The sequence below is a fragment of the Ciconia boyciana genome, chromosome 7, assembly GCF_034638445.1.
Source record: "Ciconia boyciana chromosome 7, ASM3463844v1, whole genome shotgun sequence".
NCBI classification, from domain to species: Eukaryota; Metazoa; Chordata; class Aves; order Ciconiiformes; family Ciconiidae; genus Ciconia; species Ciconia boyciana.
In genome coordinates, this window is record NC_132940.1 from 63,412,264 (window position 1) to 63,432,643 (window position 20,380).

The following is a 20,380-nucleotide window of genomic DNA, read 5'->3' on the forward strand; positions in this document are numbered from 1 at the left end:
AGCTGTACAACAGCAAAAAAGTACAGGTGAGATCGGTGCTCTAAGCACGATGAAGGAAAGAGAGGCAGGATTTTATTATAATTCTGATTATCTTTCTAGATTATAAAACCGTTGCCCTGTGCTAAGAACAAATCACTGCATCTCCTCTTTCCTGTAGAAGCTCATGCCTGATTTCCTCCAAAACGGGTTTTCTCTGTAGCATTTCTCCAACTATACCATTAGCCTTTGAGCAGATGTCAGATAGTAAGGAATGGCTGCCTGCAGATCAAGTTGCTGCTGCCAACTCTCGCGAGCTTTGTGTCAGAAACAGTTGATTATAATGTCAGTACTGTCCAATTCACGGGCTTAAAGCAGCAGCTGCATACTGCATTTTCCCTGAAGTATTCAAAGATCCTGGCTCTTAAAAACTTTGTAGTTCTTGTAATAGAAGTGGGGTAAGTGATTCTCTATTTACACATCTCTGTCTGCCAGGATAATTTACAGTTCTGCTTGATTTGCACGGGGATTGGGATCTTTTAAAATGTTACGCTCTGCCCATTTGTTGCTCTCTTGGGAAAACTCACTCTGCTCTGCAAATGGAACGAGTGAGAAGGCATGTGTATCGGACCTTGGTATTATTCAAGGGATCCTGGGCTAAGTAAATTAAGCTGAGCTAGAAATCACTTATTAATTCAACCATCTTTTCTATTTAAATAGTGATTATATAGTCTTGTTGTATAGATTTTTTGGCTGGGTGAAGATTTGCAAGGAGAGGAAACAGTTACTGAAATCAATCGTGTTCCCTTGCTGAATAAGAATACAAAAGTATAGTCTGCTTAACTTCTGCTGGAGGAAACTACTACACAAGCAGCTTTTTAAAGTATTAAATACATTATATGATAAATCTCTGCTCGGTTAAGGTTGATGAGCTAAAGCAATCTTCTGACCCTTTTACTCTTATAGTAATAATCAAGTAATGTTTGTTTTGCTCCGTGTGCTTTAAGTTGTTGAGTTTGTTTTAATGCAGCATTAAAAACCTTATTAAATGTAATATTTGCCATACATTCCAGGTGTAATAATAATCCTCTGTCACTTGCTATTTTTGTTAATATTAACAGAGTAACTTGAGACTAGACAAGTCCTCTCATTCAGTAGTATAAAACTTTTGTGTTTTTCAAGCTTGGTTTATTTCAAACTTTTTCTTTAAAATGCCACCTGCTCTTTTGCAGAGCTAATCAAAAAGGCACAGAATTGAATTTTTTCTTAGTTTTTTCTTCCTAAAATTCTTGTCTAAAACTTCTTGGGGTCAAAAGTTATGCCTCTGTGCTTTGCAAAGCTACAATATTTTCCTCCTGTCCCATTCCTTTTTAATTAACAGGAAACTGCAGAGGGGAATTAATTTTAATTACTATTTAGATATTAAAAGCTTTAGGAACTTTAACATCTCTTGCTTTTCTTAGTGTCATTTTCTCTTCTTCATAATGACAATGTTTGAAATCTCTTATTATTTCCAGCTTGTTGTTGTGGTTCAGTCCTGGGTGGTATGTTAGAAGTGAGTATGTGAAAAAAGAGAGTGTCAGTGAAACAACAGACTTACAGAAATTATTTTTCCCATCTCACAGTGCTGTGCATTGGGTACACACATACCAGACTAGATCCCTAATATTAACATTTCTCACAGCCACCCCAGTTGCCTTGGTTGACTGTGAGATAGGGTGAAAGAGTTTAGCCCTAAGCTAATCTTTACGCACCTTTTCTCACCCAGCTCTTAAAAGATTTTATTACAGGAATGAATGGAAAAAAAGAAATGACTGGCACATAGAGAGGTGAGCTAAATGCCACTAAATGATGTAACCTGTGTGGGTACTGCGGGCTGCTGGAGCGAGCCTCTGCTTGCCCAAACTCCTCGGGACTTGCTGGACCACGTGTGTTGTCCAGATTGACTACTCACATCTCGAAAGTTTAGCATATATGGGACCATTTGCAGGTTTCTATAAGTCAAGCTGAAGGCTTGTTAGGAGTGTTAGACCAACTCTGAAGTCTATTGCCCCCATTCACCACCTTACCTTTTTTTTGTGATAAAAAGACAAGAGCGTAAATGTTTATGTTTTCTAAAATTTATCTATTTTCTATCTGTTTAGATGAATGCTAAAGATACTGTCTCTGAAGATTCTTCCCTGCTCCTTTGATGGTTTCGCAAAGCTAGGAACCTCTTTGCGCAAAATCTTCCTTTCCCCTCCCCTGCATTTTCTTAGCTGATTTCCAAGGATACGCAAACAAGCAGGAGGAGCTCAGATTAGGCCACAGCTGTACTTTCCACAGAAATTAGCCTCATTCCTTTTAAGGACACAAGTGCTTCTCATTAACAAAGAATGGCCTGTTTAAAGTGACAGGACAGAGTACACTATGTACGACAGGGCAACCAGCAAAAAATAGAAGGAAGCTTTGTTGAGCATTTTCAAATATGTAAGCCATAGAAATGAGCTTATGCAAATGGTCTTTTTCTGACTTTTCACTTTCAAGGGGAAGATACTGGGGTTTTTATAGTGTTTGAAAAGGTTGGGGTAAATAGGACTATTAGTATGCTTAAATGTGGCACATAATCAGCATCTATATTCTTAATATTTAAGATAGTATTAATTATCATTTTGAAAACTTCTCAGGAAGTGAAGACCAGGCCATACTTAAATTTTTAGGCACCACCTACATATATTTAAAAATCCTTGTGTTTTCAGCATTTTAATGTTCATTCTAAGTAGTAGAAGTATGACTACTTGTCATGACTATGATGGTTGTAAACTTGGTTAAGTTGCTTTAGAGAAAAAAGATCTTGAGAGAAATGTTTCATTTAGGTCTTGGCGTACCTCTGTATGCAGTCGCCCACAGGAGGTGATGAACTGACAGTCAGTTCAGAGGCACTTCATGTACTTCACTTGTTAAAACACCTTCAGATCTTAAGACACACGAGTAGGACAGTGAAATCACCCAGGGCTTTGAGTTTATAGCAATGCCATCGCAATGGCCCAGGCATCTACTGTGACACAAGCATATCGTTCAAAACTTATGTGGAACTGGAAATTCTTGGCTTCAAGCTCCTTGTCAATGTACACGGAATGCATGTTTATGTGTGGAAAAATCTGTGCCTAGTGATGTTTGTTATCACTCTTTATTGATTTGAGAATACAAATTGCCAAAGTAACCTCTAACAGAATAATGGCCAGTCGGGCATGGCATTTTTCCGTCACAGATCATAAAATGTCCTGTTCATCGTGCCAGTGGAAATGAAAGTGGTTAAGTCATCTGCTAACTGAAGTAGTCAGAGTCTGCTTATATGACTTTACTTTCCCTGGTCTGACTTTTTCAGTTCTATGTTTTTTTAAGCGACAGAGTTTTTCTGAAGCACTGTACCAAATATTAAATACTAAACACAGTCTTTGCAACACAACTAACAAGAACTTATGGTTAAAGACCTCTGAGCTTTGTGCAACAGCACCATCTTATTTTCAATGCCCTTGGGGTAACCTACACGCTTTTTGAATAAACTGTTTTGGCTCTGGTACTAATACATTGCAATACTAGTTCTGAATTTCTTTTTTCCTGTTTTTCAGGCATCATGATTTGCACAAATGGTGCAAGTCCCTATACCAGATTTCTTATTTGGCTTCTTCTCCTGTATATGTTCATCAGGAAGGTAATGCCTGAAGATAACATCATTACAACCAAGAAAGGCAGAGTCAGAGGGACGAATCTGCAGGTACTGGGGGGAACTGTGACAGCCTTCCTTGGAATACCTTATGGACAGCCACCCATTGGTAGACTGAGATTTCAAAAACCAGAACCTCGTGAGAAGTGGTCAGATGTTTGGGATGCCACAAAACATGCAAACTCTTGCTACCAGCTTATAGATACAACTTACCCAGGATTTCCTGGATCAGAGATGTGGAATCCAAAAACTAACCTAAGTGAAGACTGCTTATACCTTAATGTATGGATTCCTTCTCCCAAACCCAAGAATGCAACCGTCATGGTGTGGATATATGGTGGTGGCTTCGAGACTGGGTCGACTTCCCTACCGGTCTATGATGGCAAGTTTCTGGCCAGGGTAGAAAGAGTCATTGTAGTTTCCATGAACTACAGGACTGGTGCATTAGGATTTTTGGCTTTGCCAGGAAACCAGGAAGCTCCTGGAAATGCAGGTTTATTTGATCAAAGATTGGCACTTCAGTGGGTCCAGGAGAACATAGCAGCATTTGGAGGCAATCCAAAAAGTGTGACTATATTTGGAGAGAGCGCTGGCTCGGCTTCCGTCAGCTACCATATCCTTTCTCCTAAAAGCCATCCTTTATTCACAAGAGCCATCATGCAAAGTGGATCTGCAAATGCCCCTTGGGCTGCAATAACAGCATGTGAAGCCAGAAACAGAACAGTGGCTTTAGCTAAACAACTCCAGTGTCCCACCAGCAATGAGACAGAGCTAATTCTCTGCCTCCAAGACAAGGACCCAAAGGATATACTGGACAATGAAAGGCTTGTTGTAACACACGACCCTCTCTTCAAAATATACTTTTGTCCAACTGTGGATGGAGATTTTCTCTCGGACATGCCAGAAACGTTGATTGAGAATGGCCTTTTCAAACAAACACAGATCTTAGTTGGTGTTAATAAAGATGAAGGATCAGCATTTCTAGCATATGAAGTCCCTGGCTTCAGCAAGGATAGTGATAGCTTGATCAATAAACTACAATTTGAAGCAGCTTTAACTTTGTCCTTCCCAGAAGCAAGCCAACTTGCAATAGAATCGATCATTTTTCAGTACACAGATTGGGAAAATGAGCAAAAGCCAGAACATTACCGTGATGCCATGGATGATGTTATCGGTGACTACAATATAATCTGTCCTGCAATGGAATTCACCAAAAAATTTGCACAACTAGGACACAACGCATTCTTTTATTTCTTTGAACATCGATCCTCAAAGCTCCCTTGGCCAGAGTGGATGGGAGTAATGCATGGTTATGAGATCGAGTTTGTGTTCGGATTGCCCCTAGAAAGAAGAGTGAATTACACCAAAGCTGAAGAAATCTTAAGCCGGTCCATGTTGAGATACTGGGCAACTTTCGCAAAAACTGGGTAAGTTTACTGTGGAAGTTTGTTTGGTTGGTCAGACACTTGTTTCACAGGCAGAAAAAGCTTGACTGTTTTGGTTATGATTTGAAGCCTGATGAGAATGATAAGGAAGGATTAATTGTTCGGCTATCTGGAATTCCTGTTTTAGTTCTGATAAAACCACCGTCTTAGTAAAACAAACTTGATGTGCAGCTCATTGTATTGGATTATCTTAAAAGAACAATGTGTATCCACCTATAAAAGCAAACACAAAACATTTTTTTGCCATGGCAGCCGTTGTTACAAAGGAAGGTAATGGTTTCAAGTTTTAGAAACAAAATATTTCAAATTCTGGGTAAGAGCAAAAAGCCCAGTATCCTTTAAGATGTAATTTGCTCAGAACATGCAGGTGTATAATATGGAGGTATATCATGTTCACGTGATGAAGTGATTGGGATTACAGGATGTTCTTTTCAGAAAGCCTATCTTCCCATGTGTACTGTAAGTATAATCCTGGGTTTCACTGAAGCCGATGACAAATCACTTGCTATTTCCATTAGACTCATCTTTAAGTGAAATATGTCCTAGCCTGTATAAGAAGCAAATAAGCATATTTCATTTGGATGTTTGAAATGGATTAAACACAGCCCCTCATTCAGTCTATTTAGCTGGCGTCCAAGGGAAGTGAGACAGCCCTTGCTCTGCTCGGCAGGGTTGTGGGGCTCTCGATGCAATATTCAGTTTGAAATGAAAACATTTCAGTGCGGTAAGAAAAACAGCCACTACTACAGTCATGTACGATTAGTCTCAAGGCTGCAAGCCTGATGGGATGGGGAAGTATCTTGTCTTCTCAGAAGCTCCATTTATGCTCTCTCCTGAGAAAATTGTATATATAAAAATCTGTACCTGTGAAAACATACAACCAAACACTTAATTCACACTTTAAAAATGTTTAATTAACTTAAATTTTAAAATTCTCCATTAATTTTACTTCCATGGTGAATTTTTCCTTTGATTTGTGAAGGATATGTAGATTTGTAAAGGCTGAAATCAACTTTGGAACAGGATCTAATTATTTTTCTTAATAGATTAAAAATCAGAGGAGACTACTGTGCTCATTTAGTTCATATAGCCTTGTACATAACACAAAACACAGGTAGGACTTAAACATTTCCAGTGATGAAAAATCCAGAACAAATGTTGGTAGGTTGTTCTAAAGCTTAATTCCACTTAAAATGGTTACAGTTATAAAAGGAAGTTTTGTGTCTGGTCTGAAGTTGCCTATTCTACTTCTACTTTTTCCAGGTGCTATATTTTCTTCGACAACTTCTAAGCTTTATATTATGATTTGTGTTCCATATAGAGATAATTCTAGGCTTTATTCAAATAACCCTTAATCCTTTTTTTTTGTTAAATAAACAGGTTATACTCTTGAGTCTTTCACTATAATGCATTTTTTCAAGTCCTTAAATAATAACTATGCATCTTCTCTAAAACTGTGATTCATCAACACCTTGTTGGAATTAAACACTATTGTCCCCAAAGAGTCCTAATTAGAGGTGTCATCCATTCCCTCTAGTTCCACCTGATACTGCCCTGTTTACTCATCCACAGAAAGCACCATTTACCTTGACCGTGGTGTTATGCTAGGAGCTGCTGTGTGCCTGCCTCTGTACAGTGGCTCTGGGATCTGCCCCGACCCCGCGGTCCCCGCTTCTGCACCGGGTGGCTGGCACCAACGTACGGGCAGCCCGGCTGCTGCCCGAGCCCTGCGTAGTCCCTTCACATTACACTCCAGGGTGAACTAACAGCTTTTTTTTATAGGCATCTCTTTTTTAAAGATTTTCTTATCAATAGATGTGATTGATTGTTTGCCTTGATATGTAGAAATACTAATTACATTAACGAGTTCTGTCCCCTTTACATGTTGGATTATTTTTTTCATAATAATTTTTTTTAACCATGAGTGAAGAGCTTATTAAAACTCAGAAAATGACTATATGGACAGCTGTACTCATCAATGTATAATGTTTCATTACAGGTTTTATTCTTGTAAAATTTAATCTAAAATTGAATCTATGAGCTCTTCCTGCTTCCCTCTTTACTCGGAGCCTGATGACACCACTCCATATGAATTTGGTGTGAAAGACTGTAGCACAGAGCAAAAACATTCAGCAGGAGTGTATGTTCTGGAATTGAGCTGTGCGGTTGATTTATGAATGCCAGAAATGCATCTGATAGATTCCCAGGCTGAAGTCTGCACAATGAGGTCAGGTAAAGCTTGGTAACAACGCCTGCATCATGAAGACATGCTATGACAACATTGCTTTGAAATTGGTGTCATTAGGCCCGTAGTGCAGAGCAAACTGAGTGAAGGCTCCTTATTACATACTGCAGCTTTACAACCTGCCCTACAGGCGTTTGCAATCAGGATCTTACACCAGAGATAATGGATCTTTCCATGCAACAGAACTATTTCTTAGTAGGAAAAGAGAAATTAGGTCTATATTAGATTTAGTAGAATAATGTTTATATTTTTGTGAACTGTTGGTTTCCACGAGATAACATATATACATTTAAAATATGTATTATATATATTTTATGTCAGTATAAGTATATAAAATATATGAAATGTATTATACATGGTATAAAATTATAGTTAAATATAAAATATAAATCTATATATTTTTATATAAATCTATTATTTCAAACCTAAACTTATATAAAATATATTATATATTTATCTATATATAAATATAGACACATATATAAAATCTCAATTACCTGCTGTGCAAAATAGAGTACACTGTCCCTGTCACTGTAGCTAGCTAAAATTAGACAGCGTAAGGTACATTCAGGTTTAAGTTTATAGAAGACAGTCCCATCATCTAGTCTGATTATCATTCACACTATAATTAGATTAGCCTAGAGATTGAATTTCAAGTGGTTTCCACAGCAAACAGCAAATAATCCCTCCCTCTGCTTCCACCACAAGTATCAAAAACATCACTATTAGGGTAGAGAGTACAATCATGCAATTTATGTACCAGTAAAAGATCAGATCGGTATTAACCCATTATGTGACACTCGCCTCATCATCCAGAACACAGACCCCTTAGGCTCTGTAACATATTATTCATAGTGTACAATGAGTGGGGAAATAATAAAAATGGCTAATAATTCCAAAAGTAATAGCCAATCCTTCTTTTCCTGGCACCTTTGAGCACACAGGAAACATTTATAAAGAACTGGGGAAGCCCCATTTGACATAATGTTTATAGTAAACCCTGGCATGATCTAAGGGCAAACATTTGAGGGGGAAATTACCCTTGATGGCTCCAGCAGTTGAGGAGAAAATCAAGCAAAAGATGATAATCAGAAATACTGTACAGCACCATTTTTAGTGAGGGCGTTTGACCTAATATTCTAATGTGCAGAAGTACAAAAGCACAAGGGAGGGAAAAGCAGCCTGCAGAGGAAAGAAGATACGGTAGAGTCAACAACAGCTAAAAGAAATCGGTTTTCTCCCGGTACTTTCTGGTTGGGAGGGACCGAGAGGCAGCTCAGCTCACTGCATGCAGAGCTGTTTCTCACATGGGGTCTTCAAGCCCAGACTTTGACCCTAATGATCTCTGTTTTTCATTCTCACATAAGCACTAGGAATAAAAATGGTGATATGAAAAGTCAAAGGTATGCCCTGTAGGAGCATTTTCTGTTTCTTGGAAATACCTAATGTCATGTAAGAACAAAAGAAAAGATGTTAGAAAAAGAGAAGCAACTCCTTCAAAGGATCCCAAGAGTGCATGTGAAATTCTTGATTTCTACATTTCTCAGTAAACAAAAGGAGACTGTCAGCCAGTGCAAGGATTTCCAACTCCACCACCACCCCCATCAGTAGCTGACGCAATTTTCCAAGTCTCTAGGCACTTCTTATTTCACATCCTTGCTAAAAATAAATATCAGTGATAACTGACCATTGTTGCTGGAAAATTAACAGGGATAACGATATTCTGGTTTTTAATATGAATGGGGAATGGGTAATGTAGATGATTCCATAGGAGATGGGAAGAGACATTTCTCCTGTGAGGCTTGAAGTTAGGTGCTGGCCTTATACACCAATATCTCTCTTCAGTACCCAAGGGAATGGTGTCATTTTTAGGAGTCTGCCACATATTTACATGGTCCATAACATCGGTGAAGACCCTGCTGAAATAGTCTACTTTGACAATAAGCTTTCCCGTCATGAGATTCCCTGCAGAACAGGATTCGGCAGCTTGGGAACCCCTGGGAACTATGGATAGCGAAACTACCTCTGTTACTGCACGTAGGGACAGGCTGTTCATCACTGTCTGCAGTATTTACCCATATAAATAAGGTTACTTCATACCACATAGTCTGAGAAGAATGAAAAAAGAAAGCAAATTACCTCGCGGGTCTGACTGTTCAAGCAGTTAACATGGAGTAGCTTGAAGAAAGGACAGACTGGGAGGCCCATAAGATTCCTGGTAGTGAGGTTTAGGATCAGCCCTTTGGGTTTAGGATCATTCCTAGGTTTAGGGTCATTTAAGGTTTTAGGGTCATTTAAGGTTTAGGTTTTAGGGTCATTTAAGGTCATTTAGGGTTTTAGGGTCATTGAAGGTTTTAGGGTCATTTTAGGGTCATCTAAGGTTTTAGGGTCATTTTAGGGTCATTTAAGGTTTAGGATCATTCCTAGCTAATGCTAACCCTGATGCTCACAGATGGACCACAGGACACAGGTAAGCACCCACCATGGAGCTGTGGCTAAGCAGGCTGGCAGCGTGGGTAACTTAAGCCCCAGTTATACACTCGCAGCATCTCTTCCCCTCAGAAATATGCTTATGCCTTATTTCAAGAGCAGACCTAAGTACTCAGTGGTGCAGATTATCTGTTAGACTCTTGCAAGGATGTGCTACACGTAGACAAAAATACCATGCTCTGATTCACAGTGTTTAGAAGAGCATCAGTCCAATAATCAGTCTGTGAGACTGATTTTTATTCTGCGACATGTGCAGCCGGGTCCTGCCCTTCCCGTGGCTGAAGTGCCTCCGCCCTCCAGTCCTGGGCATTCCCAGTCTCGCCGGCATGCTGGTGTCTGAAGGCTGCTGAACACTTCTATCTTCCAATGACCTTTTCACTTTAAAATTGGATTCAGTGTACCAAGGGAGAAAGTGCATAGGTAGGAACGTCCTGACTGAACAGTGTGAAGTCAGTCTTGAGGTGGATACTGATGTCTGTTAAGGTGCAGAGAAAGGTAACTATTACTAAACTGCCAATAAATTCCTGGGATTGGAAGAGAAAAGCTTCCAGGTGTGGCAATTCCTTTTCCATCACTTGAACGCTTCTGCTGTTCAATTATCACTACAATTTTAAATGACTGAGCTTTTGGTATCAAGTAAGGTTGACCAAGTATCCCAGCCATTCCTAGTTCTATTAGCATAATTTCATAAAATACTTTTTTTGCATGTATTTGAGCCTTGAAAGAACAATATTTTCATCACACCTTCAAAAAGTCTCTGTTCTACCAGCGAGGGAAGAAAGAGGGTTATTACTGGTGCTGTCTGAATAAATCAAGTATAATAAAATATTTGAGTTATAGGAAAGAACAGATTCCAAAATTGATGTTCTTGATTTACACTTTGATTTAAAATTCTGCCATTTACCCTGACGTAGGGTCTCCTCAGCTGATTCTTGTATTTAAGAACATCGGCAGTTGAATATCAATTGTTAGCCTTAAAATCATTTGATAAGATTCCAGACATCATCAAATTTAGACAGGCAAAGAGATGTGGCCAAATTGTATTCAGCAGGAAACCATCGTGTGACATCGTATGGAAGGGGCTGGATCAGGCTCAGTATGATTATGTTTGTCTATAAGTAAAGTTCATTTTAACAATATTAAGATAGTTTTCAGGCCTTCTCATGAATGCTTTTAGGCACACTTTAAGCGACATCTATAGTGAAAGAATTTACATTTCTCCTTTTAAACACTTAAAATTCATTTCTCTGCTGCACTTTTGTTATTCTTCAGAAAGCTTTTGAAAGTAAGCAGGTGACACTAACAGGCACTATCAATCATAAGCAGCAGAATGTTCTGCTAACTCTGGTAAGAGGAAGTTTTATTTATCATGAAAAAATATATGGCATCCCAAATCAGTGGTTGCTAGGTTATGCCTTTTGCGTTACTTTATTCATTAGGTTTGGTAACTGTATTCTTTAGACATGAGTGACGTAAAGTGACAAGAAGACAGACAAATCAGATGAGATGAAAACTCAAATAAGAATGTAGTGGAACATACAAAGATAATATTTTTAAGGCTTTGTGAAAAATGTTTCTGATAAAAGGAAACTGGCAAAACTTGTCTCACTGCCAGTTTTACAACTGCTGAAACAAATCTTTGCAGCTTTTTCTATAAAGTGAAGCCTTTGAAATATTTCCTCCTGTGTTTTAGGGGAATTTGTGAGGCTTTGATTGTCCCACTAAAGCTCTGAAGCACTTTGCCTGGTTATTATTGCCTTTCCCTGATGTTCCACTGGTAGACATATAATAAATTTCACTGCTTTTGTTACCAACTTATCACAACATGTTTATAGAGAGCAGTTTCAGAGCAGTGAGAACAAAACCAACAGCCTCATATAGAGTCCAGACAGCAGACTGAACTGGGGACCTATATACTCTTATGTATGGAAAGGAATGAATATACTGGGGGGAAAAAAGTAAATAAAAAACTCCAACCACTTTTAATTTTCTAATACTTCAGAAACTAGGAAGTTTTACATACCACTAAGCCATATCATGGTAAAAAGTTTTCTGTGGGTTGTATTTCTTCCTGAGATTAGCCCATGTTCACAGGGACAGAGGCACGTGCCTGGGTTCGATCTACTTAGCTGAGACCTAGTGCTGGTCCTCGCAGGGTCTTCAAACGCACTGGAGCTGTAGCTCAGTGGGACCGAGGGGACGCTTTCCCTGAGGCTTCTCCTCCTAGCACCTCATGTTTATCTAGAATAAGTCATTCGTCATCTTAACTAGTGATTTGACTGGATCAGGTCAAGAATCCAGAACAGGAGATTTCTGAGTGTGAGGTAAAAACCGAAAGAATATAAATGAGGCATGAGAGAGGTTTCTAAAAATACAAAAAGATAACACGGAAAGTCTTCCCTTCCCATGTTAGGGAAAAGCAAAGCTTTAATTTTGACCCAGAAGGGTATATGCATTCTCACATTCTCTTTCACTGGAATGATCTCTGAGCCATGGAAAAAATTGTGGAAATCATAGTCATGAACAAAAAAAAGGTCAAATTTTAGGAAACTTACTCCTATTTCTCCACATTCACTTTCGGTTTTTGGGTTCTTAAAAGTGACTCACCATCTTTCCAGGGTCCATACATATTGTTATATTCAGAAGCAGTAATGGAAACATCTTTTTAGCAATCTATTTGGAAATAGTGCATCATGGAAAAAATCAGTAACTAGAGACTCACATTTGGCAGTCATCTCTCTCTTTCTGGCTTGCAAGCTGACAAGCTGTCATTGAATTTCAAAATTGAAACCAGGAGTATTTGATTCAGTCATCTTTTGAAAATAGGTCTGGGATACAAATTATTTAGATTGGCTTAATATTATTACAAATATTGCAAAATTACAAGAAGTCTTGTAACTTTCCATATGTGCAGCAAATGCAATTCTGTCCATACAGATTTTATTCTCTACAACAGATGAGTCAAACTATTATTTTCAAACATGAGATGAGAACATCTGTTAAGGAAACGTCCAAATATTGTAGGAGTAATTGAATGAGACATAAAACTATAACCTAAAACTATAATGCAAAGGTTTGCCTTGAATAGAACACTGGCAATGCTTTATAGAAAAGGGTAAGCTCCAATACAATTGTCAAAGGCTGTGGGATCAAAACCACCAGTAATAATGCACAGTCCTGGGACTGAGCAAGGTGAACTCCCTGTGTCTGCAGTCAGAGAAAGAGACACACAAACATGCACACACGGGCCCAAGAAAAGAAATGATACAGTGGATCTCTCTGAGGTGGGTTTTTGTAGAGCTATGCTGCCTTTGGCTGACCCTGTAAAAGAAGAGAGGGAAATATCTTGGATGTGGCTCTACCTATTCTCGTGACAGAGATGGGTAGAAGAGCCTGTACTGGACATGGTTCCCTGCTGTGCCAAGAACCTGGCAAAGAGCCTACACGGATATGTTTTGGGGAAAGGAGAGGAATTAAGAGATACAACTGTTCCAAGAGTTGAAATAATATCATGGTATGATTGCTACCTCAAATTTGGGAGTGGGAATAAGAAGCCTGGATGGAAATAACTGAGTGTTTGATGGAAAGTACATGAGTAAGGAAGATGGAAAGCAAGAGAGGGAAATGCTAACTGATGCAAGAGGCTAGGTGAACAAGAAAAGACTTAAAGAAGAGAGAAAGAACAGAAAGAGAGGAAAAGATAAAAGAAAATGTCTGAGAGATTTGCTAACCATTTTTTGGGGGAAAGAATCCATGAACAATGAAATGAAGGAAATGCATGCATGAACTCATAATGAGTTGTGTGTAAGGCAGGTTCACATATAAGAGTAATACATTTCAGAGATAATCTAGGATTAGGGATTACTTTCCCTATATCATAACTCTTGCAGGCGTGTAAACACATGGTTGCAAAAGACACTGTGAAATTCTAATTAGTGTTCACCCACAGTTAATCCTCTTTTTAGGGGCACTCTTCTTCCATGCTACTTTTCTGCAGCTTAGTCCTTGTTTCATCATCAAAAGACAGAAATTGAAGTTTAAAAGGTCTGCAAACCCCATTTTTCCAGGTGGTTCTGGAACACTAATCTGAAATTTCACATGAAGAATGGAAACCTTTTGGTACACATTTTAATTTACTCCCCAACGCAAGAGATTGGCTTGTTTCAGGGAAGTGGCAAAGGGTAGAAAAGAGGAAATGAGGAGCAGCAGAGGTTACCTAACACCATATTTTTGAAGGTAGCTCAATATGGTGTTTAATTTTTTTTCAATCAGCTGCAAGAGAAGTCAGTTGTGGGTAAATGTAGTTAGCAATTTAGTCACAGGTCTTGTGAGGTTCTGTTCCCACAAATCTAGAAGTAGAAATCAGGCATTTCATGCTTACAGTTAGTGATGTTACACAATTATATGCTGGTGCAGATGTGAAATTAAAAGCTGCCATCGTCTGCTTTCCCAGACATCTCTGGCTGCCACCTGTGTTCTCTACCCCTTCCTTGAGGGAACATAAGACAACTTCCTAATTTCATACAATACAAACTCTAAAGAGCATTGCCTCAAATTTACACCAGAGAGATCCTTTTTGTACTGGAGCTGCTGTTCAAATACTGTGATTTTTATTTTACCTAATGAAGTTTTAAATATCTGCCTCTCATGAATGTTATTCACCATGGTGTTCTCAAGGAGTAGCCTCCAAGTGAATTTTCTATACAACTGGAAATGCTTAGAGGTTTAACAGTTGTTTTTTCCTAGGTATGAAGTAGTCTGCATACTATAATTTCTACAAAAGCCCCCTCAATTTTGAAAGAGAAGGACTTTGAATAAGCTCAGATATCCTCCCCTCTTTACATACTATTTCTTCTTGAAAGCATGCCTTTCACGACTCTTAGTCCAAACGTTGGTAGTTGGAGATCTCCCTCTTGGTGTAGTTCAAATCCGACTCAGAGCATGTTGTAATGCTGGGACATAATTTGAATGTGTTTATCAAAGAAAGTTACATGTAACTTCCACCTGTAAATGTCAAACCTGCAATGAATTTATAACAGAGATGATAAGAAAATAACTTAATGTTTAAATTATTTTTAAATATATTTTGGGGAGGTTTATGAACACTATAGCTTCTTATTTACATTTCCCATCATGAAGTATCAGTGGTTCTGTTTCAGATGAAGCAATAACACATATACACGCTACTGAAAGCTACCTAATGGTTTCATTTATAGGACTGCTCAATTTGGCTTAGATTACATGGTAGTTGAAGTTTGTGACTCATGCTCTTCCTACCATTCACAGAAATAAAATAGTGGCAGTAGTGGAAAATATCAAGAAAAATACTGCTATGATGAAGTCTGTCAGGACACAATGAATCTAGATGATTTTAGTTGATGCAGGGCTATGCAGAGCATCCATCTTGAAAAGAAACCATGATTAGGACAATTACAATTGAAAACAAATCTCAAATATTATATCTTAGTATAGTATCTACTACACAGTCTGTGTCGAAAATTTGGTCTCTAGAGATAAGGAAAGCATTGAATCCATTTATCTAACAATTTCTGAGTGTCTGGGATGGACTCTCTTAATGTGAGAGAAAGCAAGAGATAGAAACAGCAATCATATACATATGAGTACAGTATTTACTCTTTCTCACAACCAACTAGGCTGAAAAATTTTACCAAAGCCACTGGGAATTTAAAACACCGTATTAATAGTTCCATGGCAATAAAAACATTTTTCTCTCCCTTTACACACTCTCTTTAGGTTTGTCCCTGGGAGCAATGCTGGTTAAGATACTATGTAAGTTTATGTTTTTCCAGGTCATGAGAAGGAGAAGTGAGGTTGTAGAGGAGATAACACAGTTTCAGAGGATGAGTAAAAGGGCAACTGCCATGTGCCTTCCTGTCTACTTATTCTTTTACTTACCTTCTATGGAAGTTACTTCCTCCTTCAAGATCTCAATAGGGTTCAGCACCTTCTTCCATTTCCAAATAGCCCTCTTCAACCTCTACAAACAAGACTAAAAACTATAGTTTCATTTGATCGCTTGCTGCAGCCAAGAGTGTACAAAAAAATAACAGCTTTGAAAAGTGGTCCTTGAAAGCTAAAATTGATACCATACGAAAGGGCATAAGGATCTTATAAAATACTTTAGAGAAACATTAAAAAAAAAAAAAGGGCAAAAATGTTCCCTTATAATAAAGAAGGACTAAGCCATAGTGTTGCCCCTCTCACGTCTATTCAAAAGGGACCTAAATACGAACTGCAAACATTCACACCAGAACCTGCAATCCTGGAGAAGGTGTGAAATCATCATTGTGAATTCTGTCCAGGAGAAGAGAAACTTCTTTTGTAAACAGCTACAGGTACTTCTCCAGCTGGAACCTGATCCAAAGCTTTTGAAGTCATTCAATCTGTTCCATTTGTTTGGATTTGGATCAGCCCCTAACTAGTAAGTTGATTCACCTCAAAAAGTGCTGGAGTGGTCTTCAAACACCATGCAAAATAATGCATCAGATGCAAGGCATGTTAAGCAGAAGGAATACAATATTTTCCAAAATTCTTTACTGCTTTATCACAATACATAATCTAAATGTGTAAATGACTACAACTATATGTTGTAGGTATGTTTTATTAGACACTTGTCACATTCAGCTTAGTGTGACTGTGAGCATCACAGTGAGTGATAAGTATTTCTTAAAACAAGACAGGATAAAACATTTTTTTGGTGGTTTAAAATTATCTCCGCATTAATGTCAAAATTTCATCCATTCCCCTAAACTCAAGTTAACTTCAAATCTTTTGTCTTCTTGATGTCATACCATTAGGTTGAAGATTATTAGATGGTTTGGGGTTTGCTGTTGGTTTTGGTTTTTTGTTTTGTTTTTTTTTTCCTCTTGCCAATCACTCTTCTCACTGTAGCAGCCTCCAGCATCGCTGGCTCTTTCCATTTTCAGAGCTTGCTTGTTTTTCTTTGGCCAGAAATAATGCTCTGAGAGAAAGCTGTGAGATTCAACACAGTCTCAGTCTCTTCTTTACACCCTCTTCAAAACCGTGCAGAACACGCATGTATTTGGGATGTACCATCTGAGATATTGAAGGACCTCTGACTGTCAGGGCTTTAGGACTGTACTATAGACTTGCTGAGAGGACAGGAGACACAGGTCTGATAGTCCTCACTCAGAGGGACCCAGAGGATAGTGGGACAGAGCTAAATTTAGAGAAAGGTAGGGTCATACTTAACTTTACCAGTTGCTCAGGAAAGGACATTTTAACTTGCTTTCAAGTTTCTAGTGCTACTGACTCTTAGACAGAGCGGTGGGACTGCTATTCCAGACCTTGTACGATAATCACATCTCATCACATGCTATAACAGTAGTGGAGTTTGGGGCAGGGGTTCCTGAAATAGTACCAAGCTTTGCTGGAACATTTTCACAGTGGAGGAGACCTATGTTCAAGAGTGCCAGCGTAGGCCCAGGAGGTTAGAAATATGCAGCCAGGGTATGAAGAGCTCATTAGCTCTGGCTCGGCTGACCTGGCTCGTTATTACTCCTGATACCAGAGCAGACTCCAATCCAGGAGCCAAGGATTTGAGGCCCTGAGCTCCTAAATGCATTGCAAGCATGCCCAAAGAGCCAAGGCAGAACATCCTGGTTCTAAATTTCTCAAATACTATATTATTTATGGCCAATACCTTAAGACCTACCTTGGCAATCCCTTATATATAGCAGGAATTCACAAATAAGTACCAAGATATGCACAAGCAAGAATCATGTCAACTTGATGCGTGCTTCATGAGGCTGTTTTGAGCAGAACATAGCAAGACCAAAAAAGAAGCAACAGCTTGTTGCTTCATTTCCTGAAAGTGATATCAGTTGTAATAGTGCATACCACTATAATTTATAGTTTAAGACATTTAAACACACAACTGCTGTCACCAAGCTGGAATCTGGAAGCTTTATTTAGCCTGTGAAGGTGTAAGAAAACCTAGCTGCAAAGGTCCTTCTCCAATTTCTGTCAGTTAAAAAGCATGCCAGCTGGATCCTACAGGTTTCTTCAAGGATCAGCAGAAGAAATAATATTTACCTACGATATAACTTGCAAAGCAGTTTCCTTTTGCTGTGGCTCAGGGGCACTTTATAGTCACTAGATTATGAACTCATGTGTGATCCGTGAGCACAACAGAATATAATGAACTTCCCATAAACAGCTGCTTAAGAAAAGTAATTTGAAGGATTCAAACCTAGAACCTCTCTCAGACTTGTAGTACTCAATCATATGAGTCCTTTCATTCATTACAGTGGGAATCTGAGTAAGGCTCAAACGTTGAATAATCAGGACCAATGATTTTTGCATCAAATGAGAAAGGTTTAATTACTACAGATTTTCAGAAACTGGTTACTATTTTGCAAGAATTAAATTCTAATAAATAAAAATAAGTTTTTAAACATGACCAATTTTTTTTTTTTTTCCTAAATTCCCCAGCTCTTCATAGTGCCACAGGAGCACAGGCCTGATACCTTGAGAATGCTGATGCCACGAGGCTGCAAGGAAGCTTAGTGCATGAAACAGATAATTGTGGATGCTTTCCAATCACCCAATATCTCACAGGCTGACAATACCCCTGTCTGAGTTGTCACCTTTCAGTATGGTAGTTTTTAGAGCTTGGTTATTATAAATGGCACCAGTCACCCTTTTCAGCTGATAGATTAGGTACCTGCTGTCTTTCTCATTAGTCTAAGAGGATAAAGACCTTAAGAGAATATTTTAAAATAAAATATTAAGTGTGGCAGTGCATTCGTACAGAGGGTCCATCGGTTCAATAGATAGGATGGTTAGTGATTAGCTGATATTAAGAAATACTCTGAAGAGCTGTCTCAAATAAAAACTAGCAAGGTAACTTGTTATGCGGTATCATGTATAAAGAGCACCAACTGGTAGCAGTAGTGACATCAAAAGTAATATATTTGTGAACTCATAGCGTGTCAGGTTTCCGGTTCACTTATTTAGGGGTGACATTTCCCCTTGTCGTGTTATTCTAAATGGGCCAATTCATAAACTTTGGGTAATGGATAGCAAAGTGCCCCTGTCATCTTGTCTTTGCTTTTGCAGTTTCTAATAACAAAAGCCTCAAAGTGTACAATTTAATGTGAAATATTTTGGCATAATGTAAAGATTTCATCCAGGGAGTCCATCAAATCATTTTAGTAGGTAGTAGATAATTAGCTGACTTGGGAAAATGTTCTGGATAACTGTCTGAATTTCAAAAATCTAAGAATAAATTCATTATACTGAATCATACATAGGTGGACCCAGCTGATGGTGATATTGCATCAGAGGCAATCCATGTATTCATGCAGTGAGAGCCTTTCAGATTTATATAGGCCTCAATCTCTGAACAGAAAGCTTATACAGTAATTAATGCTTCTGGGGATGTTTTTACAGTTAACAGGGTTGGTTTTTTTTACAGGTGTTACAGATATTTCTTCATCCTTTCCCTTGCTAACCTTTCTAAGGAAAGTTTCCAGAACAGGTTCGTTTTCTTTGTTCCAATAGCTAGGACTGCTCCTCAGGTTAAGGACTTTGAGTCTTCAACCTCATGGCCCTCTCTGGTGTCTACTTAACAGTGAGTCATCTGAAACTAATAGCCTAGCATGAAGAAACTGGCATTAAGCTAAATTGTTTGAGGGTTTGAGAAGATTCAACCAGTGGTTAACAGTAAAATTTGCTCTTCTCTTTAATAGGACGGGGTTGGAAAGTATCTGTTAAGCTCCCAGTCGTACCATCCAAGCAAAGCCTTACACAAACACGCACTATTGCTACACCATCGTCCCCCTGGGGACCATGCCGCTGCCCAAAATTGATATTAACCTGGCAGTTGTTCTCTTGCAATAAGAAAGTGAACACAGGTATAAATATCACCCATTGTGGCCTTCAGAAATTCTGTGAGACTTCTGGATACATTTGCCTCACTAATGCTGCAAACACTTCCCTCCCCTCTGCAGCGAGCGGAGCTCCGGAGGGCTGCGGCAGCACAGGCATGCCTGGTGCTCCTCGGCAGCTCTCCTGCTAATTACAAGTGCCCTTCTGTCCAAGTGGAAAAGAGGGAAGACAACAAAATATTTTCTTCCAGGCTGGGAGCAGGGGGAAGTTCATCTATTTGGATTAGATAAATACAGATATTTTGATTGGGTATGTTGTTTAGTGCCAGCATGATTAATGGAGCTGTTCCACACGACACAAGCACTAATAAAGCAATTGTAAAATTGAGACAAGTTTTTAAGATACAAATCTTGCGGTGTTTCCTCAAAGCATACGATATCCCCGTTGTGACTCCTCTGAAGTCAACAGGAGCGCTCATAGATTGAGGCATCAGCAAGAGGGACTCAAGCTTTGGCCATACTGCAGAAAGAAGCACAACAGCTGGCATAGCCTGTCCGTCAGAGGAACGAAGCGTTGGAGGCCAGAGCTTTGATGGGGACCCTTCACATGATGATGTTATCCAGGAGTCCTTCCCATCCTATCATT

The 20,380-nt window shown here is 38.9% G+C and overlaps 1 protein-coding gene across 1 annotated transcript in view; it reads left to right on the forward strand.

The window, feature by feature from the left end:
* Positions 1-340: 340 nt before the first annotated feature.
* The window catches only part of BCHE (butyrylcholinesterase), a 32,408-nt gene continuing 12,368 nt past the window's right edge, over positions 341-20,380 (forward strand). The window contains exons 1-2 of the mRNA XM_072867949.1: positions 341-434; positions 3,588-5,109. Of these exons, the coding sequence (XP_072724050.1) occupies positions 3,593-5,109 (1,517 nt within the window). The 5' untranslated portion in view covers positions 341-434; positions 3,588-3,592. The remainder of the gene's footprint in view (positions 435-3,587; positions 5,110-20,380) is intronic.